Source organism: Aulostomus chinensis, chromosome 16 (genome assembly GCF_037954235.1).
Source record: "Aulostomus chinensis isolate RoL2024-O1b breed Wild chromosome 16, RoL_Achi_v1.0, whole genome shotgun sequence".
NCBI lineage: Eukaryota > Metazoa > Chordata > Actinopteri > Syngnathiformes > Aulostomidae > Aulostomus > Aulostomus chinensis.
The window spans coordinates 11,034,706-11,061,784 of NC_141335.1; the positions used below are offsets into that span (position 1 = coordinate 11,034,706).

At 43.4% G+C, this 27,079-nt stretch overlaps 1 protein-coding gene across 4 annotated transcripts in view; it reads right to left on the reverse strand.

The window, feature by feature from the left end:
- The window catches only part of zmiz1a (zinc finger, MIZ-type containing 1a), a 111,516-nt gene that overhangs the window by 21,178 nt on the left and 63,259 nt on the right, over positions 1 to 27,079 (reverse strand). For all 4 annotated transcript variants that reach the window (XM_086180274.1, XM_086180276.1, XM_086180273.1 and 1 more), the window contains exons 4-6: positions 13,953 to 14,060; positions 10,560 to 10,673; positions 5,339 to 5,444 (exon numbers count right to left, since the gene is read on the reverse strand). In XM_086180274.1, the coding sequence (XP_086036400.1) occupies positions 5,339 to 5,444; positions 10,560 to 10,673; positions 13,953 to 14,021 (289 nt within the window). In that variant the 5' untranslated portion in view covers positions 14,022 to 14,060. The remainder of the gene's footprint in view (positions 1 to 5,338; positions 5,445 to 10,559; positions 10,674 to 13,952; positions 14,061 to 27,079) is intronic.

Below are 27,079 nucleotides of genomic sequence, written 5' to 3' on the forward strand. Positions count from 1 at the left end.
CTTTGTGTTTGCTTTCATCTAATGGTAATTTAGCAGGAGCACGTGTGATGAAGGAATCCATGAACTGATTTTGAGGGCTCTGTGCAGTGTCTTAGCTGTTCCCAAGACTGCGCTCTTCTGGACAGAGACCTCAGATGTTGATGCGTCGATGACTACTGGCACCACTGTGGTCTTTACTCCCCACATCTTCACTAGTTCCTCATTCAGTCCTCGGTATCCATTGGGATCCTCATGTTCCATTCTCTTATCATCTCTTATCCATTATCTACCACCACCTTCTGTTGTTTGTCCATCAACACCATGTCCGGTTGCTTAGCCATCACCAGCTTGTCAGTCTGGATCTGGAAGTCCCAGGGGATTTTAATTCAGTGGTTCTCTACCACTTTAAGGGTTCTGTCTTTCTGATCTTGGAACTTCTAGTCCACAGTCAGTGTAAATATTCTTGTTCACCATATCAGCCACTCAGTTATGGCTTCGCATGCACGCCAGCGTCTTACACCCTGCCACTATGTGAACAGCCTGCACCTGATGTCCTGCCTGGTGGGCTAGAACCTGGCCCTGAATCTGACTAGAATAGTTGTGGTCCTTCAAGACAGATTCATTTTTTTGTTCTCTCTCATCCTGAAAATTGTGTTTGGGACTCTGAACACGTACTTGGAGGACCGGTGGGCCTTCAAGGCCCAGATAGCAGCCCGATACAGCGGAGCTACCTTCACAGTGGTCAGCAACCCCCCCTTACTTGACCTTAGGGCAGACAAATCAAACGCCTGACCTCCTCAACAACTTCCCTCTGGGTGAGGTGCCCGCCTACCATGGAGAGGATGGTTTCTGTCTCTGTCTCTGAGACTAATGCCATCGCTCACTGCTTGAGTAACGATGCCTTGCATGGTACCACGCCCCAGGCTGCAGCAAGGGTGAACTTTGTTTTGAAATGTTTAAATTCAAATTTGACACAAGTTGTGTAAATCTCACAATCCGATGGTTGATAGCCGTGATGTAGTGAATGTGTGCTACACAATTAAAGAAAGAAAGAATTAAAAATTTTAGTTTTATTTCTAAATAGCGGAAAGGGCACTTATTTTCTCTAATTTTTCATTAATAAATATCACCCATTATTTGGGAAACCCCTATAAATCCTGGAACAAACGTAAATAAAATGGAACAACTAAAAAATCTAGGTCCAGGCACTCACAGTAAGCTAACATGAATGGGTGTGTTTCAGTGACTTTAACCCATTCAAACAGTCATAATTCTTCCGTTTTATTTTGACGCCAGATTGAATTGAGATAATCTCTTCGGAAAGAACCAGTAAAAGCCTTGATAGATTACCTGGCTAATCTGATTTGTTGTCTGCTGAACTTCACAGTGGAGTAACAGCTCAGAGTCAGTTAGAGATGTGAGTTTGTAGGGCAACAGCATGCTGATGATCTAATTAGCCCCTCAGTTGGAAATCTGCTTGCAGCCAACCACACATTATATTCTGATGAATACAAGTGCGACAAAATAGGAATTATAAAATATAGCATTTATACAAATGCTGTCTTCAACAGATTCACAAAAAGTGGGGATTGCTGGTATGCTAACAACAGCAAATAATTCTTTGCTGGTGATGGCATAAATGCTAGTTCACCTACAGCAGCAGCAACAGAAGCAGCTACTGTAATGCTCTTCACTGACTGATTCCAGATTAGAGTGACACACTAATCCCCTGCTAAGGCCACCAGCTCATCAGCAGCTCAACGTCTCCTAACTTCACCTGACAGGTCTCACACGGCAGAAATTCATAGTTTTACACAGGTGTGCAACTTCAGTTTGCTCATATAAATAGAAAATTATAAGTAATGAGAGGTTAAGCTTTGTTTATATCTGTGTTTAGCAGATTAAAATGATGATTTCTTTTGTTTTCATGAGAAATTACAAAGTATTGGGAGGACAATCTGAAATATAATCAAACATCCAGCGAAGATTGTGGTAATTTTTGCCGAAAGAGTGCTGCAAGGGCGAGGCCTTTTTGTAGGCCAATAAACAATCAGATTTTTACATTGGATTTTAGATGTGTCAAAAGAAAGAAGACTTTTTCAGGAAGACACATTTTTCAGGGAGATTATCTCCACTAATTAACACCACTTTTCCCCCCTCTTTACATTTCACTCTGACTAATGTAGAAGAACAGGCTGTTCTGCACATCTGGGGGAGGAGGGGAAATTGAATGTGATTGGGAAATATCTGAGAAAAGTGTTAGACCTGCAAGTGTGTGCATGCAAACTGCAACATACTAGTGTGTGTGTGTGTGTGTGTGTGTGTGTGTGTGTGTGTGTGTGTGTGTGTGTGTGTGTGTGTGTGTTTGTGTGGAAAGACTGTTGAGTTGACCGTTTTTTTGAGGCTGCAGTCTCAATAGCACATTAATGTTTCATGGGGACTAAAAATACCTGAATTAAATGCTCAAAGGGCTCGTGTGTGATGTCTTTTATCACAGCTCTTTGTGTTTTAATTTCTCTGTTTTTTTTGTAAAGTATGAATGAAATCACTAGCCATGCAATGCTAATGTTATGCCAAGTGACTTCAGAGTCAACTGTTTTTGCACTTCTGCTTTTTCTGTGAAAATTTTTATAGTCTTGCATAGCCACTGGTGTAGCAACCGCCATTTGTAAGAAGAAGAAATTAACAAGTTTAGTACTGACTGACATTCTGTATTCCACAAAACATAATTTTAACATTTTGAACCACTGGCCTTTGGGCATTTAATCGAAAACCCATTGAAATATCCCATTGACATTCAACAAGACTAGGGGTGACCTGTAGGGCTTAATGCGCGATCAGAGAGCCCAAAAGTGAATGAACATACACTACTATGCTAACAATGTTAGCGAATTGGTTGAAGGACTCATTCCTACACTATTCATTCCTGCACTGCACTATTCTACTTAACTTCAGTTTATAAGCGTAACCTCTGCAGTAAGCTTGCGCACTTTCAACAACGTGTTTAAGCCTCGCTGTAGCATCAGCTATTGGATATTCAATGTTTTTAAGATAGATGGCCAACGATGTCAGTGGTGGTCCCGACTAAGTGTGAACTCTGCAGTGATAAGAGTGTTTTCTGGCTGTTGTTACAAATACATGCAGCAACTCAATTTTGCACTTACTCGGGTCATCAAACTGCAATAATTGCTTGATCAATTTCCTCTGCAACAAATCGTCAATGTGATGGATCTGCAGTTTAAGGAGTCTGGCTCTTCCCCTAAGAAGTCCGCTGAGAGCATCCCAGACTACTTGGCCCTTGTCTGGGCTCTCAGGTGTCAGATTTGCGACTCTCTGTCGCCATGCAGGCTATCAGACGATTGTGCTTGGGCTGCACATTTAGATTCATGGACACACACACACACACACACAGAGTAAAAATACACAATTGTGAACATGCAGGAAAAACCCACATGCTTCCTCTGCAGTTAATATATTTGTATGTATGAGCGCATGCATGCATCACGTCTCCTATATCGCCCTCCTGTCTGCCCTCTCAGACAGATGTCCTTGTAAGGAAGGTAAGATGCTCCGTGAGTAAGATCTGCCCTGAGTCACATCTGCCTCCCACCCCAGCAGCCCGCCTGGTTTGATGACTTGCTGGATCATACCCCCCCAGCCCCGTTCACCACCCCACATAATTACACTGCACTTCCCATTTGTCCGCTGTGCATAAACAGCCCTTCCTGAAACCCATGTGCTGTCTGCTATTAGATCCCAGAACCATCAAAGATGATTCGGACTGTCAGTCGGGCCCAGACGGCCAGCCAGGCCGAGCCGTGCCTGGACAACAATCACATTAACCCCACACAGGAACACAGACGGAGAGAAATACGGCAATCAATATTGTACTCTGACGTCTGCCTGGCTGCTTGTGTTCCTCCCAACAAGATATTCTGCACATGCACGTATGCTAGAAAGAGAAAACAGAAATTGCATCTGCACATTCAGGTGGAAAAAAACAACAACTTTGCAGCTGATATGACTAATAATGGGATCATAAAGAAATAACGATAGTTGACTCTTAGTACTCTCACTTATGTAAGTGCTGAACAAAGGTTATCTGACTGGCTGCCTACAGCTTTGTCAGGTTTCTGTCAGGCAGAGTGAGTGGTCCAATACACATCAGCGACACCTCTCTAGCCATCCATCTCGTTCTCTCTCGCCCCTCTGCACATTTCACTCTGACAAATGTAGGAGAACAGGCTGCTTTGCACAACTGGGGGAGGAGGGGAAATTGGATGTGATTGGTAAATATCTGAGAAGAGTGTTAGTGCTGCATGTGTGTGCATGCAAACTGCAACATACTGGTGTGTGTGTGTATGTGTGTGTGTGTGTGGAAAGACTGTTGAGTCGACCGTTTTGTTTTGTTTTTGTTTTTTTTAGGCTGACGTCTCAATAGCACATTAATGTTTAATGGGGACTAAAAATATCTGACATTAAAATGCTCAACGGGCTTGTGTGTGATGTCTGTGGTCGCAGCTGTTCGTATTTTAATTTCAAAACCATAGGTTCATGTAACTTTTTAAAACACACAATAGCTGAACAAGCCGCTCCTGAGTGTAATTAAGAGGTTCACGAGCCGTGCCAACACAATATCAAATAATATAGTGCTTGAACAGCTAAATTATGACTTTGTGGCAAAAAAAAAAAAAAAAATCAAGTGATGAGTGGATATTTTTGAGTGAAGATAGAAATTAAGAAAAGAGAAAAAATATTTACTCCGTGGTTGCAAGATACAACTTGTTCCCTCGGTTTTGTTATTTTAAGGCCGCACCATAAAGTTAGTTCTCTAAAGTTCAGTAATTCCTAGCCATAAGTTAGAACTTGTTCCTTCGATGTGGTTATTTCCAAAAGGCACATGATACAACTCGTTCTTTCAGTTTTATTCATTTGTGGTTACAAAGTACAACTTGTTCCCTTTTTTTTTTTTACTTTTGATGGCGCAAGATAGATTCATTCCCTCACTTGAATTAATTCATAGTCATGGGATATAACATGTTCCCTCAAATGAATTACTTCGTTGCCACAACATAATAAGAGACCTTGTTTCTACACTTTGATAAATTCATTGCAAAATGATATCACTTGTGGCCTTAGAATAAATAAATTGAGGGAACAACTTTTCTCTTGTCGCAAGAAAATTATTATTTTTTTCCTCAGGGCTCCATAGATCAACTGGTTTATTTCAAGCATAAATAATAACAACATGAAGAAGAATGAGGTGCGTGTCGCCCGCTGCCTGACATGTCAGCAGCAGTGAGGGAGGTCATACATGAACATGTGTCTGCAGGGGTTTTAGTAAATTGCGGGGTCTTACCTGCAGACTTTGGAGTAAATTTGTCCCTGTTGGCAGCACATACAGCCAGCAACCGGTAGCCCAGGTCCAAGTCAAAGCCCTGCTGAGCAGCCACGCGACTCACCACCTAGAATGAAAGGAACGAATGAACGTAAATTAATAGGAACAAGAGATAAGACACCCGCATTACTCAAAAAAAAAACCAACACATCTATTTTTACATGTTAGAAGTTGAGTAAGAAATATATGCTCGTTTATTTTGCCCAATTTTCATCTACTTATCTTAAACTAATGTTGTTATAAACGCTGTCCCAGTTTTACATGCAACCAAACCCTATACAATGAATCAACATGAACAACTATCTCTATTCTATTCATAAAATTAAATGCAATTGTTAAACAAATTTACAAGTCAAGGAACAGTTCATAGATGACTAACAATTCTATGACAAAGCCAAATATCAAACCAATATAAAACAAAAAACAAAAGTTGACAGAGCTCACTGACACCATTATCATCTTCAACTGTAGACATTTCAAAAATAGATGTTTTTAAACATTATATTTTGCATTTTCTTAATACTACTAAGACGGGCAGAATCTACCTACCCACCCACTACTTCACAGTAATCCTCTCACTTTCTTAAGCATGTCTGCAGTCAGTGAAACCCTAAACAATCCCACAGACCCGGTGAGATTAACATGGCGCCTGTGATCCACGATCAGGACAGGTCTAATGACTGAACAACCTCGTGGAGAGCCGGGAAACCACATTCGCTCCACAGAGCGAGCTGAGTCTCTACAGGTTATCCTCAGACAAGCTGCTTTGGCCGTGAGGGCAAAAAACAACAACTGGAATATCAAATATGTTTTTGCAAGCCTCCCATGAGTGGAAAAAAGGTTAAAAATCTTTCTCCCTCCAATGTTGTCTTGATAACTTCAAAGGGGATCCTGAACATTTCAACGGGCATGAAGAAGAAGTCTGCCGCGCTCCAACAGAAAGTTAGAGGGGGTGCAGAGTGACGTTCAACAGGCCTCAGGAGACGGGGCTAAATCATCATTAAGAGGGGAAACCCCCTGGCTTTTATCTGCTAACAGATGACGAGCCCTCTGCTCCCTCTGACCTCAAAACACACATCACTGTTAACAAGGTCAGCTGAGGTGCCTCTGACAGAAGCAACGTATTAGCTGGCAGGGGTCATAACAAGACTCTGTAGCAACTAACATGACAAGAAAAACTACACCGATTATGTCGATAATAACGAGGCACTTGTGTGACTTTTGGAGGAGGAAGGACAAAAAGGGAAAAACAAATGAGGGGAAAATATCTTTGAACTCATGTTTCATTTTTACACATCACAAGACAGAGGTTTATTTTACATCATCTGGGTCTTGAACGTGTACAGTATGACTTTAAACACCACAGGAGAGGAGCTCCCTGCTAGCTAAGGAATCAAAAATGGCTTCACACTACAAATCAGTGCATCACCAAGGTTGCTTTAAAGGCATATTTTAGGCTTGCATGAAAAATGTAATCAAATAAACAAAAATATTATAAGAACTTTACCGCAACTACTACTTTTACTACTACTATGAACACAGTTTATTTGAGGACACCTGTCAAGACAAAGAAGGTTTTCAGACAGTGATAAAAGAGACTTATATCAATAAAGTCTGCAGAGGCAAAACAGGACAAGAGACATAAAAATTAAATCCTCCAGATAAAACTCTTAAAAAAATGTGTACTTCATCTAGCCAGCACAGCCAGAGATTTCTGCACTTCATTTTTCTGAGACTTCACCAAATATGATGGTTCCATAAGTAACGAACCTCGCTTGAAGATGCTTTATTTCATTGAGTCCTACAGTTTCCATGATGATATGATGAGATAATTATGTAAAAAATTCAGTTTTTGAGGTATAATTCTGACATTTTCAACACAGTGACATGAAATTCACAATTTCTTTGGTCTCAGTGTCACGATAGCAAAAAGCTCTATGAATAGTTTGTGGGGGACGGATTGAAGACGAGGCAGCTTGGTGGTGCAGTGGTCAGCACTGGCTCGAGCACGGATCTTTCTGTGTGGAGTCTCCATGTTCTCCCTGTTCCTGTGTGGGTTCTCTCTGGTACTCCAGCTTCCTCCCACAGTCCAAAGACATCTAGAGGGAACGAGGCTGATAGATACTCTAAATTGACCGTAGGTGTGAATGTGAGTGTGAATGATTGTCTGTATGTGTTGGCCCTGCGATGCACTGGCGACCTGTCCAGGGTGAACCCTGCCCCTCGCCCGAAAGCTGCTGGGATAGGCTCAATTCCCCCCGTGACCCTTAACAGGATAAGAGGTTGAAAATGGATGGATGGATGGAAGACGTAGCGGAGCTACATAGGTCAGTATGGCTTTAGCTTAATCTCCCTTTGACTATTAAGTCCTCATATCAATATGAAAGCAACCCTGTAAGCTGGGGCTAAAATGTCCCTGTTAATCTATTTGATAGAAAAAAACAACAACCCATGACAGTTATGTCATTCAGTTCTGTTCGTGGTATAACCTGTGTAACGCGTGTGACAGCCCTTCGTGAACTCCGTGATTGACATTCTAAAAGTGTGGGACTGTAGTGGCAGAAATAATACAGATGTCTCCATGCAGTGACATTACTCACACTCTATATAAGCATGAAGATAAAAAAAAGAAAACAAAACAAAAAAAATCCCACACACACGCAAGCATTGTCAAGGGGCAGACAGAGCTATCGCTGCAGCTCTGACAGCTCAGTTATGTCATCTGTTATTGGCTCCAGAGTTGATCCTTCATCAGGGAACAGAGGATGACCTCAGCATGTACAACACAGAGCTAGAGGGAACACACGTTGCCTCTTCACATCCAGCGACACCAAATCTCATGGGCTCTGGTTAAAGGAGAGAGGTGCACTCTCGTGTTTATATTTCAAAACCGGAGAGGTAATTTAATCCACACAAAAACCCACACAAGAATGCACGGACTTGTTGCACGCCGCCGTAATTCTCCTGATAAGAGGCTGTTTGCTCTCTGAGTCTGATGAAACAATTTAGCTGATAGAGAGAGCCCCCATGCTGAGTAGAGGCTCAGTGGTGGGCTACATTGTATAGCTCTTTATCAGCCTTTAAGAGGCTTTTATTGTGATTTACACATTAATGAGCATTTATCTGTTTGCTCACGCTACCGCTTGTGCTGGGGACAATGTTCCCTCAGACTGATCTGAGAGATAATTGCCTGAAACTTTCAATTTAAAAAAAAGCTCTTTTTGTGTGTGTGTGTGTGTGTGTGTGTGTGTGTGTGTGTGTGTGTGTAGGGGGGGGGGTCGACACACCTGGTGCAGCTCTCTGGCCCAGATCGATAAGTGAACAGAGAGCAGAGTGTCAGAGGTGACATACATCAACAGTGCAGGTCAAGCCTCTTTTTTTTTTCCTTTTTTTCTTTGGTATCTGTGAGTGTGGAGCAGCGGTTGACAAAGACTTTAACCTCTGTCACTGGAATCAAACACCCGAGTAGCTCCACAACACAGAAAACCTGAGAGTTCCATTCATCATTTCTACTAAACCTTGTCCGGAAAATACATCATGCCACTCTGATTATCTGCGCTTTTAGCTGTTGTACATTCTATTTCTAAAGCCTCAGAAGCCTGCTGGTTTCTTAAATTCCACTTTGGGAGACAGATCACTTTAGGAACCTGCGAACCGTGTTCTAAGCCGTGTTCTAGAAAATTTTTAGATCATTCTAGGGGTTATTTAAATATTGCACGAAACTAATGCCACGATTGCATTATTTGCGCTGAAAAAATTGAACTCTGAGTAGCTTCTGTTAAAATAAGTTGCATCATTTCTGCATGGAATTATTAAGATTCAGTGATAACAAGAATTTAACAAGAAAAAAAAGCTCAATAGTTCCATATTTTATTCATGTAATAAATGAACCGTGTGGGAAAGAATATGTTTTATTGTTTTACTTTCTTTCTATTTATTTTACCGACTTTTGGTAGAGGGAAATAGGCACCGTCACCTCAGAAGGTGCACGGGGTGAATGTCTTCGTAGCATACACATGTTCAAACAATTCAAGACTTATTAAAATTCAAGGTTTTCCATCTTTCCTGTGAAGTTTACGGACATGATCTCCCTCCAGATCCAGAGACAGGTATTCTTTGCTGGTCTCAACAGCTCGAGACTCTTGGTCACTGGAAGGTTTTGCCAGTCCAGTATGGGATGTTCATGGAAAAGAAAAATAATCCTCAAAGTCTGGAACAAAGAGATATCTCTGAGTTTTGAAGCCTGGCTCACGGAATTGTCAAGTTCTTGGTATCCAGAGAAAATTCTGTTTGAGATATCAGGGAAATCAAATGAATTCCATTAAGAAATGGCCACCATTTCTTGATCACATCACACAGAAGAGAGGACCCTCATGCCGCCTCAATTTTCTGACTGTGTTTGAATACTTATTTCTTTGTAGTCTATTAAGTATAATCGGATTACAGTTGCAGATGTCTACAGAAATTTTTGTTATGGAGCTTCCCTTTTTTTTCTCTTGTTGTTTTTTCTTTTCTTTTCCTAACCTGCTTTGGGGGAGAGGGGTGGGGAAAATGAATAAAGTATTAAAAAAAAACAAAAACAAAAAAAAGTAAATTTTAATCAAAAATAAAACATTTCATTTTGTTATAGATAAGAAAAATCCCTAACTTTGTCAAACTAGAAAGATTTAAGTGGATAACAGGTGGTGGATGACTTGACTTGAATACCCTCCAAGAATTTTATTTCAAATATATGCAAGAAATGAGAAATCCAAGAGTGACCAATCAGGTACCTTATAAGTATGAAATTGTTACATGACAGAGACTTTGAGTGTTGGTACTCTTGAGATTTTATTTTCATTATAAGTACACTAGAGTGAAGTTTATTTTATTTTGTTGAATGTTCTTAGACTTTTTCATGAGTTCTACTTCTGGTTTTGTTGAATCTCTCCTGTTTGCATTTCCCTCAGCACTTTCACATCCCTCTCCAATTGACCGAACATCACTGCAGAGTTTGTGTTGTTTATTTTCTGGATATGGAAACTCCCGATAAACAGATTGAGGGAAGAAAAAAAAGAAAAAAAGGAAAGGCTCAAAAGAGGATATATCATCCTATTTTTCTGAAGCATCTAAAGTCTAATTATTGTTTTGCTTCAAAAGTACCTGAAACACCCAGTGAAAACAATAATTAGTGTTTTCGTACCGTCAGACATCCCATGAGGCTTTGCTCAAAAGGTCGCTGGAAGGCCCGGGGATCTCCACACCAGTCCAGCAGTTCTGTAGCTGCGGAGTGGAAGTTGGCCGGGTTCTGTAAGTGCTGCACAAACACAGAAAGTCATTAGAAACAATGGGAAATAATGAACGTGCGTTTCTTCTTTCACATAAAGTACAAATTGGAAAAACACTGAAACCAAATCGTTCTGTAGCCTTGCGTTCTCCCTCCAAACTTCCTTGATTTAACGTCTTATGTTTCTGCACGACCCTGTGAGGACCTTGACTCCTTCCAGCGTACGCCCACTCAGGGCTCTGCTGCATTGTGGGAAGAAGATCACACCCATATCAACAATGATGCCAGTGTTTCTTGTTAATCTCTCTTGGCAACACTGAGCTCTCACCCTCATGACCCACACGGCAACCAAATCTTTCCCTCCAATCCTCTCTCTTCCCCTTATTCATTGCCTCTGTGTTCAGAATGTAACAGAGCCTCAGCACCAGAAGTCCACTGGCTGGCTTGGCTGTGCACAAAAACAACAACCTTGGTCCTGGCAGCGATGAGTGCAGACTCAATACACGCCGTTGGTGTGTTGTCTAATCTCTTTCAGTCTCTGTCTGTCTCTCTTGCTTGTTCACTGAGGCCTGAAACAGTTGAGTCTTTTCTTCCCAGTGTCTGAAGGCTACTCAGGCTGGCAGGACACAATAAGCGGTTTTAAAATTGGGCTCCCTTTCTTCACGGCTCAGGAGGTTAATAGCTCTGAAATGGCACAGAGCTGCAGCTTGTTCAGTCGGTGAGATTGAGCCCACTTGAAAGCATTTATTATTCTCATCTGGAGCTGAAGCGTCTTGTTTTGTGTGTCGCTGCAGAGAAGGTAGGACTATTGTCTTTAGGGGGCGGCAGAGGTGAGCGTTTGTGAAAGGGCAGCTTTTTTGGCCGTGTGTGACAAAGGGACTCTTCTGGATTGGGGGGGTGGGGGGACGGAGGGGGGGGGGGGGGGGGATGGGAGTTGCAGCCTAACGTGTCAAGCTTGGCACCCGCCCACCAAGGCAATCTCAGCGAGCGTCCAATGATATCATGAGCTTGAAGAGAGGCCTTGAGTGACTCATCTTTGTGATGTGAAAATTAGCCATTATAGTGTTAGCGGTGGACTCTGGCTCTCATAGGAGTTTGACTGATGATGAAGAGCGAGCAGGGCGAGTGAGAGAAAGCGAGGGATGCGCTTGTTGAGTGAGACGGAGAGGAGCCTGTTCTCGATGAGTGATATAATCTGGCATTATTGCTGCTTGATGGGAGGCATATCAGCCTCCAGCGTGAGAGGAATCAGAACTAGCTCAGCAGGGGCTGTCTGTCTAGATATGAACTCACAGCTCCTCCTGCTGCAGCACTCGCCACCGACTCTGCCTGACAACATCGACTCTGGTGTGAGGGGGAGGACAGCAAGAGTGAAGCGGCTCTACTGAGTTTTGGGTGGAGGTTGGGGGAAGGGGGGGGGGGGTTGGGGAGGATGAGCTGTTCTTGTTGTTGCTGTTCAGGGTTGGATGAGGACAAGAACGGGGAGGTGGAGAGGGAGCCGCAGCAGCAGTGGAAATCAGGGTTTCAGCAGACAAACAGATGATGGACTGACTTAGCCCTTTTCAGGCCAGTCAAGGATCAGGCTGTGCCTACCTGACAGCATGAAAAACTGCTAAACGCCTGGCTTTTTGCCAGCGGCTTTCCCCACAACACCCTGCTGGCAGAGCCGCTACAAGCTCCAAGCTCACACACTTACTCTGCACCTTTGAAGTGTGCTTTAGTGTAAGTATATAAACCAAACTACAATTAGTGTCTTTATTAGGCTTGACATATTAACTCAGGCTATTTAGGGCTGTGTCAGTGATGCCAAGGGAAAGAATTGAAGAGGCTTTGTGAAGTGTCAATTCTACCAAATTTGCTCATTTATTAAAAGGCTTTCAAGATTTCAATCACAGTGACAGAATTTTGGCAATAGGAGGCAGTTTGGATTGTTATGGTCGGCGTTGGAGAGATAAAGCAAGGGGGTGGGGCAGGAAAAAGGGAAACATCACCTTACAATAACAAGCCCAAAGCCCTATCATTCACTGTTTCGATGTAAAGCTCGGTGTCATATGGATGTTGGGAGATATAAAGGATCACACCCACGTAGCATAAACAAATAAGCCCACAAGCTGCCAGCCAGCCAAGCAGCCAGTCAGCTCTTGTGGACTATTAATCACAGGCAGAGCAGAGGCGGTAGCCCTGGGTTATGTCTGTCTGTCTGTGTTGCTCTAGCTGTATCTGTCTGTGAAGAGACTCCTAGAAGCTGGGAAAAAAAAAAGAAAAGAAAAGAAAAACAACAAGCGCCTGCCTATGTCAAGGAACAGGAACGCGATGTAAAGGAGCCATAACGGGAGGGAGAGTCTCTTATGTTGTTAATCTCTTTGAAGTATTTTTTCTGTGTTCTGTGCCAGATTTGCCTCTCTGACCCTCTGTGACTGGAGTTAATGGCCAGTAAAGCTCATGTCCGTAAAAGGTACGAAGGAGAGGCTGATTCTTGAGTCTTTCTTGATAAAATCTTTGTCTACATAGCGCAAAGAGATATTAAATAAGTAAAGCTGCTTCACATTGCTCTACAGTAAGTGGGTATACGTGTACAGATGCATTAATTGCACGTATAAATTAAGCTCAATTAGACCATTTGATCGGACCGCTGTGGGGAAGGATAGATTTAGGTGACGCAAACATGTCCGCCTCTGGAACGGCTGGTTGCAATAAGACTTAAGACATAAGACACTAAACTATATTCAGCTCAGTGATTAGCACTGTTGCCTCAAATCCAGAAGGTCCTGGGTTTCAGCCCCAGCCAGAGTCCTTTTTGCGTGGAGTTTGCGTCTCATCCCCCCGCCTGTGTGTGACTCCTCTGGGTGCTCTGGTTCACCCTATCATCAAAAGACATGTATCTTAGGTGGCCCTGACCAAAGCCCTGGCCAAAGATCTGGAGTTGGTCCCTGAGTGCAGCACGCAAACACTCAATGCTCCGATGGTTTAAATGCAGAGGAGAAATGTTGCTTTACCACACCTTCAATAAACAACTCCAATCGTCTACAGCACTTCTGAAAGATATTCAGTTTGACTCATCACCTTTCACAGCACCTACCATGATGATAACTTCTTGACTGTTCGACCAGTGGGACCTACGGAACATGCGCGGAACACCCAGGCCAATTTGGGGCCAATTGAAACATGTACATGCCAAGGAAACTCAAATACCCACCGCGTTATCAAGATATGTCAGTCCACCTTTGAAAAGTACAATATCAGTCATCTAACAAGTCCAGTTTTAGTCGTACAAACTAACTTTTTCAAACATTACACACATTGACTTACCTGTTTGATGCACTGCAGCCTGTCATTGGTCTGCTGGATGTGCCGGTCCATTGATGGTAGCGTGTTCATCTTGATATTTCTACCGGGACGCCATTAAAGTCCTTCGCTCTGCAAAACAAGAACAGAAGTTTCAATGAATTCAGCCTTGTGCACTGATGTCACCGGTTTTGATCAATAATGTTCCATCTCAAACGTGGGAAGCCAGCTTGAAGAAGGGCTTGGTCTGCCTCAAGCGTGTTTTTTTGCCAAATGCGTGAAATTGAGATGTTCCACGGCATGATGACAAACATGATGAAACCAAAAGAAAACTTTATTGCATTATGTCACCAGTGGGAGACAAAATAAATAAATCTAACAGCAAGATCCTCCACAAGGGAGAAAGGACCGTTATCTCACGTACAAAGAAGCACATCTCACTGTCGAGGTTATCAGCGAGGCATAGACAGCTAATTCATGTCCACATCTGACGGGAGATAAGATTCAGCTTTAGAACGTCGCTCTCTCTGACTGAGTATCTCTTGTTCTGATCCAACAGCGGGCAGCAACAACAAGAACAATTTTCAGCCCCATGCTCACTAGCTCGGACCATCTCAGGAAAATGGGTTAAAGCTGGATTAAATAGGTATCGTGCTGGTTTGCCAGTAAGGCCTCCGTCCCTCACCATCCCTCTGTGCTTATCTCCATCAGTGCCTCAGATTCCTCCACACAAAAGGTGAACTGGGTGTGAGGTGGGAGCCTGAGCTCCAGAAAGCTGCACGGTACTGATAAAGTGTCCCCCAAAGATCCCCTACTGTGAGAAAACAGAGCAGAGTTAGAGAGACAGAAAAGAGAGAGAGAGCGAGAGAGAGAAGAGAGAGAGCGCGCAAATTGGATGCTCAGCCAGGAATTTTCATGTGTGATTCTCAGTCTGGTGTGCTTATCTTCGAAAAGTATTGCAAATATGCGCACTCTTTTTATCTGCCCCCCCTCCCAGTCTCTCTCTCTAACACACACACACACACACACACACACACACACACACACACACACACAGACACTTATGAGCATGTAAACACAAAAGCTTGAATTCTTCACTTTGATTAAGTGTAAAGGTAAAACTTCAAAGGAACACTTAGAGAATAAGAGTGTGTTACTAATCCTCTGAGCTTACCAGAGTAGAATTACCTAGAGTGCATTTAGAGAGTCTTAAACATCAGCGTTGCGCGCATGAGTGAGGAGGAATTCTGAGGGAGCAGAGTGTGGTCTGATGAAGGTTTCAAAGACTGAGCGCAACTGGAGTTTCTATGCTGACTCTGTGAAAAGTCAAATCTAGGAAACAAAGCCACTCTGACCTCAGACAATATAAGTTGTGGCCCAGTTTTTGGTGTGCTGTGGTGTTACCTACCGCCCAGTAGGTGTCTCCCTCTCCTGCCGCTAACAGGCATGTCTCTTTCACACACAACACCCCGAGCAAGTGGTCCAGAGAGGGCTCCTTTAAGCCCTGACAAGTGCTACAAATCCCCTTCAGCAGCTCGGCAGCTCCACGGACCACTAACAGGGCACGCTCCGGCCCAGCACTGGCCGTCTGACCTTGTGGCTATTGATTAACTGTTCCTCCTCCAGTTCACCCTCCTGCTGTCACAAACCCGCAGCCAAGACCAAAGAAGAAGGAGGGTTAGGAGGGGGTGGAGTGGTGGGGTGGTGGTGAAAGCCGCCTCTTTTACCCTACAGTTTTCTTTTCTTCTCTGCTCTCCACACACCCCTCCTCCTAAAACGGTTAGTGCTTTTGTTAGACAACCAACATGAGTGAGGTGGAAGTGTGACAAGCTGGCCCAGATGTTGGTGTAGCTGAGATAAGAAATCAATCCAGCTGACGGACACTCAAGCGCCACATGGTGTCGTTCAGGGGGTTGCATAATAGTGGAATCACATCAAGACCCCTCCTCTTGCCCCTGCATCACCACCTCTCCTTGTTTACTATCAAAATAAAACTGTTGTTTCATCATGGGTTGGAGAAAAATAGCAAAATGTTGACACCTGTGCCTCTGCAAAATGCTTAAAACAGCAGCAGTTTACCAGAATGTCCTTTGCCATTATTGGACCACTGCTGCTGCTGCTGCTGCGGCTGCTGTTTGAGCATCCTCACAAGTGAAGACAGGCCTGGTTAATCTTTATTGTCTTCCAAACATCTTAATCAGCTCCACTCAGCAGTGTTTACCAGAGGTGCAACACAAAGGATTACACATCCAATTACGCCGTGCATATTACAGCCTCTCTTTTAACAGCAGCGTCTCTATGAATGACAGTAGAGCAGCAAATAATACTGACATTTGAGGGAAGCCTCAAGTCTTTTTTTTCTCATTTCCGAGGAAAGTTGCGAAGGAGAAAGAATAACTCGGAAACTAAAGCATATGAAAAGCATTTGGCGAAGATGAGGGCAAGGACCAGTCGAAAAAGGTGCTGGAAAAAAAAAAACAACCTATCACTTCATTATCAACAGAAGCACACACACTCATCCGCGCACGTATGCTTTAGCAGTTTATGATCACTTACGGCATGAGTGACTTCTCATTTCAGTTATATGACTCACACCTCTGTTGAGTGCGGCTTTGCTTTGTGAAGCTCTGGATATACGCTCCTGTACAGCAGCGGCAAGTCCAGGTCGGGAGAAATTGAAATGAGCAGCATGACAATTTTATCAGGATGTTTTCATCAATATTTGTTGTCAAAACATACAGCCGGGTAGCTGCACGTGGGAAGAAAATCTAATTTAATGCAGTTACGAGATGTAGACAGAGAAAATGTAATAGTCTTTCTAAACTACAATCAATTAGATCTACTGATACTGACTTCTGTCAATAGTTATTTTCATAAAGAGCAACAAACAAAGTCATGACAGGAAAAAGGTATTTAGGAAGCCGATAAGCTGGGAGTGTACATCTTTTTGTGCGAGTGTCAAACAATAATACTTGTTTCTTTTATATTAAAAAAAATCTACTTCTCATTGTTCTGGTTACATCTTTATTTAGTTTTTGAACTTTTGGAAAATGCTGTTTACATGGTGGTCTCTCAATCTGGTTTAATATCAGAATACTGTGGTCCATGTATACGCAGCCAGGTTCTCCAATTTAGTATTTTCACAAAGATGCATATTATTCAGATTTTGGGCATTGGATTGTTAGTTTTAGCCACGTTTAGCTGACGAAAGTAACCCAAATTCTAAAACTCGGCTGTGGTCTGAATGTAGGCTTTACTGGGGTTTTTATGCACAAGCTTGGGAAATCTATTCTGTGTTGTTTTACTGCTCCAAGTGTGATTTATAAAGTGTAGATGGGCAGTGCTGAACAATAAGTGATAAAGACTGGCCAGAGATCATCTTCATTATTCAACAACCGTCTGAAAAGGGGAACACAACTATTGCTCCAGTTCTCTGGACACAGTAGGGGATCGTCTCTCCTCCTTCTCCTTGTCTTCACTTATACGACCACAGCTTTTCTTCTTTCTAACACACACGCACGCACACACAGACACACAGACACACACACACACACACGCTATGTGCTTTTCTACAGCCCTCAGACATCATTAGAGCCACCCAGCATGTGACTCTTTTCCACCACCTTCCATTTCCCTTTCTATCATTTTGCTTCACCCCGTCCCTCATATCTCACCCCTCCTGCCATTCTCCCTCCCTCCCCCCTCCCTTCCTCCTCTCCTTCCTGGGGCCCTGTGCAAGAGCTGCCATAACAGGAGGTGGAATGGATTCATTTGCTCTAATGTGGTTTGGGCTGCAGCGTGGCACGGCACAGAGCGACACTTTCTCCCACAGCTACTCTCCCTCTCTTCCTCTGTCTGCAGTTCATGTGTTTTCAAACAGGCCAATCAACACCACTCAGCTGTGCTGGCCTCTCTCTCTCTCTCTCCCTCTTGCTCCCTCTCTCTCTCTCTCTCCCTCTTGTTCCCTCTCTCTCTCTCTCTCCTCCTCCCACAATCTCTGCTCGCTGTGTGTCTGTAAAAAGCCACCAGCTCTCCCTCATACACACTATTATCTCTAGTGGAAAACTCCCATCGCCAGACAGTCCTTCTCACAGGCCTTCATTTTCTCCAACAGCTACTGTTTCTTTTTTACTTCCATCATCATATTTCTGTCTGCCTCTATTTGTTTTGTTCCTTGCATTATTTTGCAGACCCCCCCCCCTCTCTTTGCTAATCCTGTCCTCCTCTAATCTCTCCCCTCCTTCTCCCTCTCAGCAACTATTAGTCATATCGCTCCCTCCGGCCTTTATAAAACTCAACCCTCTAGACAGCATCATCGCTAGAAGCCTCTATAAAAATGTGAAATGACTTCTCCCAAGGGTGGAAAAAAATAAACTCTAAATGTTGCCGTTTGTTTATCTTCTGTTTTAATGTGACAACCACAGGAGCAGCGGGCAGCAATGTGACACCCAACACTGCAATGCAAACAGCTGTGATGCGGAGACATGTGAGATGCTCTGTTGCCGTCTATAAATACGGCGCTTCAGTTGTGGAGTATTGCAGGTATGTGCCACCAGATACCCTCCGGGAGCAGCCGATTATTTCACCACTCCGTGTGTGAGGTGAAATAGAGGAGCATGATGCCCTTGCTTTTAGCTAATACTGGGGAGAACTGATTTTGGGGTGATTTTTGTTGTTGTTTTCACAAAATACCTAAAGTATGATTTTAGGAATGCATCCAACAATAATTAAATCTGTAAGACTGCAAAAAAAAAAAAGTAATGAAAAACTTTCTGGAGTGTTCGCCGATGTCCTTAAATGGCTTATTTTGTTGATACAACAAAAACAAAATGGAACAAATCCTCATATTGGAGAACAGTGAAATGTCTGTCTGACTGATTGATGATAATAAAACGACTGTGGATTAAACTTCAGTCTAATGTCGTTCTACAATGAGTAATGAAAAACAGATGAACGGCTCATTTTACTCAACCAAAAGAGCCATAAAACTGTTGAGAGTTTAAGGGATCATTTGGGAACGCCTGAAAAGTTTATGCCAGTCCATCCTGACTTGTAATACCACTTCGGTCCTCAAGAGGTGACAGTGGGTCACCTTGTTGACGTCTCTCAGGAGCTCTTCCCTTGGTTACAGTCAATCATGGTGAATATTACACTGCTGTTGCAACCTGGCATCTGTATAAAAGTAGGCGGTGAAGGGATGGGGGAACAGAATGTTGTGCCTCTGATTGGCCAGCAGTGGTAGTAACTGCCTTGAAATGACAGCTATGTGAACGGAACCGCCGGAATAGGGGAAAAGCTCATTCAAAACACTGTTGCTATGGAATTTATGTGTCGCCTGTCTATAGCAGAATGTGTCGGCATTACGACGACATTAGAGGCTTGAGTCATTAAACGGTGTAACCGCAGAGCAAAGGAGCCTCGGCTGTACCTGACAGCTGCGTTCACATTCACACAACTTGGGTTTACAGCAGCTTACTCTTGTGATTCGAAGCAGTGTGACACCCTTTCAGCCCTCAGCTCATGCGAAGAACGTCAGCATTTCCTTGCTTCTTACAATCACAGGAACTCTTCAACTTTTGGATCCTATGCTGCCCCCGAATGGTGAGCAGAAACCTGTGTGATATCGTTTAATTATCAGTGATTAAAGGCTTAAATATCTTCCCCAAGAATTTTTCATATTATCAGTAATGGGCCATTTATGTAGGCAAATCTCTTCCCTCTGCTAGTGCAGTTGTGTTTTGTTAGACTGTCAATGGGAGCAGCGCAAAAACTATAAGGCTGATTTTAATCAAACTTTGTGAAGAGGTGATTAATGGTCTGAGGAAGAACAGGTTAACTGTCAGGGTGGGTTAGTCATAGGTAACAGGAAGATCCTTTATTTTTCCTTTGGTTTTTTCACCTCAATGCAGATGGACATGATCCATCCCAAATTTGGTCAGGAATGCCTTAAGATGTTGGTGGTGGGATACTGTTTTCATTAAACATGGTGAGGCAGACAATTTCACTATAAAACCATCTCATTGTAAGTGCTCTTGCGCCACCTAGTTCGATGTAGGCTGAATTCCCCTTGGCATACCTTCTGGTTGAAACCCCTTAAAAGGTGTGGCAAAAATGTGTACAAAGCTCCCCCATGTTACCAGCATGAGGAGAAGTCCAGATACAATATACTATACCATGGCGGTACAATATTTCATCCCAATATCAGCAGTTTCAGCCGACCGGGGTTTGATGCCACTTTATCTCTATCTTCTGACGTGTGTGGCCCCATGTCGGTGCATGAGCCCATGTTTTTGTTTTTATTGTCTCAAGTGCATTAATAGTGAAAGGCCATCTGTCTAACCATGAGATAGGAAATCAGGTCATCCATGAGCAGAACGGAGCTTGAGCATCACATGATGAATGAATGAACTCCTTATTCCATAGAACGTTCCAGTTGCTGAGGACTATAAATACCAGCTGGGGAAGATTGTATGTCCTGGCTGCCACATACGATTTTCCACTGTCACGAAAGGCAAGATTCTATCACTCGTGATGCAAAAGGGGACAAAGTAGACAGAGAGGAGAGGAGAGGAGAGGAGAGGAGAGGAGGAGAGAGGGGAGGAGAGGAGATTGATGGACAGTGCAGTCTGACAGGCTTGTGTAAAACTAACCTTATGGGCCTGACTCCAGCCGAGCCGTTAGCTCGCACACCGCCCCCTGCGACTGCTGAACGGGTAAACTGACAAATTCCATGTCCTTCGGTTTCAGCACCAGCAAACCGCTGACCCAAATGCAATTAAACAACATCCACTGGGGTGAGTGTAACACATCGATGTAGGGTAGCATATGAATGTGCATGCGATAGGCTGTGCGGGGGAGAGAGGGATGAGGAGTGTGCAGGAAGGAGAGACAGGGGCAGAGAGTGAGACTCACAAAGAGTGAGTGTGATTCAATCTGCTCAGTAAGCCATGAAATGGTATTGGTGTCATTAGGGAGAGCAAAAATATATCAGTCGGCCCTGTGCTCCCCCTTTTCCTCTGACACACCAAAAGCACAATCTTTATGAAAACAGCAGGCAGAGTCTCCCAACACTTTGTGGGGAAAAAAAAAAAAAACATCCGACAGTGCAGCAGCTCCTGTCCTTAATCTGTTATGGGACAAATAATCCACTTGAGCTAGTGAACTACTCTTAAGCATTTCCAGTTAGAAATGATGATGCAATCAGTGTGAAATAATACACTCAGTGCAGAATATTATGAGACAGCTAAGCTTGGAATGCGCTATAAAAATTGATGAAATAAGCATCACAAATACATGAAAAAAATCCACAGTACAACTGAGCTTGATTCAATAATGACGTACTGATGATAATTTTTCCCTCCGCCTACTTAACTTCAACAACATGGTGTTGGCAGTTTCACATAATATTTACTGTTACTTTTGAGAGGCTTCACGGGCAAACTAACATCAATAAGTATTAGTGATGTTCTTTTGTACTCATGACGCATGATCTGGTTATTGGAGTTTTGAGACTTCTTTTGTGTCTTCAGTGCTTTACAGATTCAAGGTCTGGAAGAAAACTGAGACATCTGGTTTTTCTAAATCTTGTGAATTTAAAGGTGGAAAACATGTTGTCTTTACAAATTTATTAAAACTTTTGTAAATCTTATTTTTTCATTTAAGGAACACATAATATATTAACTTTCAAGAGTCTTTTCTCTCTTTTCATATTGGTCAACTTCCAAAATATACCCGATGAACGCGTTTTTATCAATATTTTATGAGCAAAGAATATTCTTCTCATTAAACTGGTCTGATCAAGGTTTTCATTTACAACAGACATCAGGGGAGCACAGCCTGCGGAAGAGTGTATCAACAAATGTTGATCTATAATAATCCTTGATCTTTCAACCAGAAGTGCCAGAAGTAGAGCGCCCCCTACGGTTGGTAGAGTAAGGGACTGGTTCAAGGACACTTCAACAAGATGCTTGCAAGTACTTGCACCAGCTCCTCACATCAACAAACAGCCCCCGTGACCGCTGAAGCAGACGACACACAAACAAATCAAGCTTTGCACACAAGTGAACTCCTTTGACAGTGGATTTTTTAAAAGTGAAACAGCTTAATAACCTTCGAGGCAGTGAGACCTTCCTACACGGGTGGAGGAGAGAACGCTGCACTCATTCATCTTGCAGCTCTGTGTGTTTGTTCACCACTATGTGTCAGAGCGAGGGCATGAGCAGCAAAGAACACAAAACATCTGCTTGCTGTGAAAATGAAACAGTCTAATGGTGCACACAGACATTCATTCACCAAAGCAACAATCCAGACAGCAACTATTTGGTACGTCGAGAACAAAAGACCCGGGTGCTTCTCTGTGGCTGCTCAAAACTTCACAGCCCCGCAGTAGGAAGGGAGACAAGCCATAATTGGTTCTCACAATTTGATTAACTTGTGGCCATGAGATGTAACCTGTTCCCAAATTTAAAATCGTTTGTGGCTGTGAAGGGTCACTTGTTCCTGCAAATTTTATTCATTAGTGTCCGCGTGATGTAACTCGATCAAGCTTTGAGTAATTTCTGCCCGTATGATGTCACTTGTTCACACAGTTTGATTCATTTGCTCTATAGTAAATACACAAAAATACAAAATATTACTTGTTCCCACAATTTGATGAATATGTACCCAAAAAATATGACATTTTGGCACACGTTGCACTTTTGGCGGCACGTTGCAACTTCTTCCCACAGTCTAATAACTCTGAAGCCAAAAAATGTAATTTTTTCCCCCATAATTTGGTTAATTACTGGCCTTATGATGTCGCTTGTTCACAAGTTTTGATTACGTTATGGCTGCAGGATTTAACTTGTCCCTACTATTTGCTCCATGTATGGCCACATAAGGTAACTTGTTCACACAATTTGCTGGATTTGTAGCAACGAGGTAAAACTCCCGAATTTTGACTAATTAATGTCCACAAGATACAACTTGTTCCCATCATTTGATTAATTAGTCTGTAAAAATTAGTCAAAGCATGTGATAAACTTACATTTTGTATCCAGAAAACATCTTTCCTCCTCTCTCTTCTCTCGCGCTTTGTGTAGCCACTCCAGGGTTTTGTACAAAACAACCATTATAGAGTCTTTCAGTTTATTTGTGACCTGGAGTATCATTATAAATCTCCAGTGTAATTTATCTTCATGCGCACATAACGCGTTGCGTTCATAACTTGTCAAAATAATGTTTAACGTCGCGTGTAAGCACAGAGAGGTGAGGCTTGAATGTGTGTATCTGTACCATGCTTCCTCTCTGCTATGTTACTCAGCCCTGCTTACTAGATCTATGGTATGTAGATAGTAGGGAGTGCAGGAAGACGAGACAGGCCAAGAGACAGGAAGAGAGAAAAACACTCACCCAACATATTACATGTAGTGGGAGGCGAGGGAGACATGCAGGGAGAGATAGAGGGAAATGGTTGCAGAGCAGAAGAGGGAGATGGCAAGAGGTCATCCCTGGGTAATTTGTTTTGGTCCTCTCCGAGAGCAGACACACAGGGAGCAGGTAAACCAATTACAGTGTGACATGAATCACTAAGACCTACCGGCAGCCACGCAGCTGGCCGGCCAGCAAGCCAGCCAGCCAGCCAGCCCAGTGCAGCCAAACAACCGGCCGAGTGCACGCTGTCTCTTTCCCTAAGTGCTGGTCAATCACACGCCACAGCCTTCATACCTCCCCTGACCATGATTGCACATCTGGAGGGGAACTGATGAGAGAGAAAACAAACATAATTTCCCCACGGCTTCAGTGCTGAAAGATTTTGGTACACTCTTATGGCCTTTTCCATTTATCTTGACTAAATCTGGATGTTCTTCTGAAGAGGGAGGAAAAAAATCTAATGGGTGCTGGGAAACCCTGTGGATTGACCCTAGGACACTGCTGAAGTAGCGAAGCAAAAACAGAGTCTTGATTGATACTAATGTGATAACTCCAAATGTAATCTGACAGCTTGTGTTTTGGTGCTTCAAGTCTAACCCATTTTCATACTACAAACAATAATGATACAGCTTCCCCTGTAGAAGGGTGGATGTCAAATACTGGGGGAGGTGGGGGGAGTATTTCCACGATAAAGACTTAAGCAATTACTCTAATTTCTGTAATCGCCCAACGGCTGTCAAAACGATGTCGTGTCAGGTCTCCGTCACATAAACGCCACTGGCTATATAACACAAACATAGGAAACAACTTGTAAATAAACAGTCATCTTGGTCTCTCTCTCTCTCTCTCGCAGTGGTAAAATCCTCAAGTTGATGCTAAACTGACAGGAGTATCATGAAAATCGGCGGGGGGGGGGGGGGCGAAGTTGACAAGGAGAGAGATTGGATATCACGTTCACTTTTATTTCATGTGGCCTTGTAGATTCAGGAGGGGGTAAATATTTGATGAGGGGAGTTAGGGAGTTGGGCTAGGGGGCTCTTCTAGAGGAGCGACTAATAAAGACGGCAGCAGGCAGGCTGTCGATCAGCGCCGCGGCCGCTGGCTGGGTGAGAGTGGCTGGAGTGTGTTTACCAGGTCGTCTAATGTTAGCTCAGCGGGCAAAGATAGCTCTTCTCTTGACTGAGCATCAGTATGCACTCTCACGCAGTTGCATACACACACACAAACGCACACATGCAGCGCCAGCCGGGAGACACAGTTGGACGAGATTCCCTAAGATGTTGGATCTACCATTTTGCTGCCTCTTGAAATTAATCAGGGCCTGTGAACTGCTCTCTCACATAGACTAACCGGCCATTTACACTGGCGGGCTCCCCTGGAAAACACACTCCCGTCTTCCTCTGACAAACTCTCTCCATCACACTCTTTCCTCTCCTCTATATTTCACCCTCTTCCCCTCCAACTCCATTGTCTCCCCTCCATCTCCACCCTCTTCATCTCAGTCCCCTCTACTCTCTTTCCACCACCCCCCACTCCTTTTCCTTGTTCCCTCCCTCCCTCCTCTTCTCTCTCTTTCCATTCCTCTGGCCCTAAAACCAGCCCCTCGGCCGCCCGCTTGTGCTCAGATGGCTGTTACCATGACAACCCTGTTCTTTCAGCTCTCGCAAAATAATGAAGACAATGTGTTTTCCATTTAGATGAGTTTTCTGGCGCAGTGGGGAGATATGGAGTGTCCATCTTGCCTCCTCTTTTCACTGCGGAGGAAATGTAATAAAAAAGGGGGGTTTCTAACCTCTCTCTGGTTCTCTCCCTCTCCCTCTCTCTTTCCGACACTCCTTCGCTCTGCATCTTTCCCTCCCTTACACACTTGCAGGTTGGGGGGGGGGGGTGTGCTGTGTAATGCAGCTGGGTGGTAAAGTGAGCTCAGTGTTTTTACCACAGGAGAGAGAACAGCAGCAAAAGGTCGGGGCTGGTGGTGCAACAAAGGTTTTGGTTTTTTTTTTTTTTGTAATTTGTGTGCATCTACATTGTCATCTCAGTCCAGAGAAATGGAGTGAGATGGTTGAAAAAATCACATGTATATTTAAGTCACAGCGGCTAACTTGTCTGGCAATATCAGAAGCTGGTCTAATGTGATAGATTACAAAGTGCTGCACCCTGTCGTCAAATCCCAGCTCTGGCAATGATAAACTGTGAACATTTCAAGTGTTATTTGTGGTTTTTGGGACTTGGCAATGATATTTTCACAGTATAATGCTCCAGCGCGGGAGTAAATGCCATGACAACTCAAATTGATGGAAAGAGCTTTCTTTCTTTCGTTCCTTCTTTCTTTTGCTGGTGTAGATTTATTAACTTACACTGCACAACAGAGAGAACTGCAAGCCAGCCACTTGTTAAGGAGTAACAGATTATCTTAACGTGGTTCCCTGAGACATAATGCAGTTGCAACATACAGATATTTTCAACCCATTGCAAACAAGCTGAAACTGATTCGTATTGCTTCATGTCTTCTGATAACGCTGTTATAATAAATAGCTCAGATGTGAAAGAAAAAGGAGACTTGACATTTGAATTCTTGCTTGACTCGAGGTAAATTTTGGTATTTATTTTACGGTGCTCCGGAGTGGCAGTAGAGAGAGAAAAACAGAGATCTAATGGCAACAAATTAATCAAATTGTGGGAACAAGTTACATCTTCTATCTTCTGGCCACAGAAAATATGTTTCCTCTATCTGTGGCTGCTCTAGGGCTCCGTACTTCTTCCTAGCTGTTTGTGTTCATAACCTGACTTGGAACTTTCCGAAGCCTTCAAAAATTTCACGGGAAAAGTTGCATGGCTGGTAATCTTCATAGGTGGAGACGTGGTGTCCTGGCATACTGTATGTGACTCTGAGAAAATATACAGCCCTCTGACCGAAAGTATAAGAGAAAAAAAACACTTTTACATTAAATTTGCTGTCACTGTGTAGAGTTTGGGTACACAGTCAATGAAATGCACTAATAAACAAATGGGAGAACCAGGGAGAGGGAGCAGTATAATGTGTGTATGTCTGTGTGTTTACAGTGGAAATAGTGAGTCAGGGACATTTTCTTTGGGTCTCTTTTCCAGTGTTTATGGAGAGTGGTGAGGAACAACACTTCCTGAGAGGAAAGCCAGCTTTCCAAACCCAAACCCTCTTCCAAGCCCTGCAGACGGGGAACGCTCTGTCTCCAATTTAGGTTTTCCACCAGTGCCGCCTTCACACAAGAAACTGGTTGTGTGTGTGTGTGTGTGTGTGTGTGTGTGTGTGTGTGTGTGTGTGTGTGTGTGTGTGTGTGTGTGTGTGTGTGTTGCGGAAGAAAGGGGGGGGGTCAAACAATACATGAGCAAAACAAAGGCAGGCAGATGCACTAATCATGGACAAATGAGCCAGAACATCTCAGTGATAGGGTAGGTTTACATGCACAGTCACAGTCAAGCTATAGCTATATGTAATTATAGTTAGCAGCAACTAATGTCATTATCCCAGGATAAATGAACGGCAGAGAATCGATTCCTTGACTGAAACATGTCTGCCTCTGGAATAGTAGGTGGTGCCATGCTCGGGAACAATCTCAGAACTCAGGAACTATGTCTTAGCTTCTGGGACAACTTAGCTTCTGGGAACAAGGGCCATTATTTTGGGGTGTCCCGTGTTTCCAGCATATATCTGGTCCAGGACTTTTCAAACCTTGGATTTCAGTCTTTCTTGCAGTTCG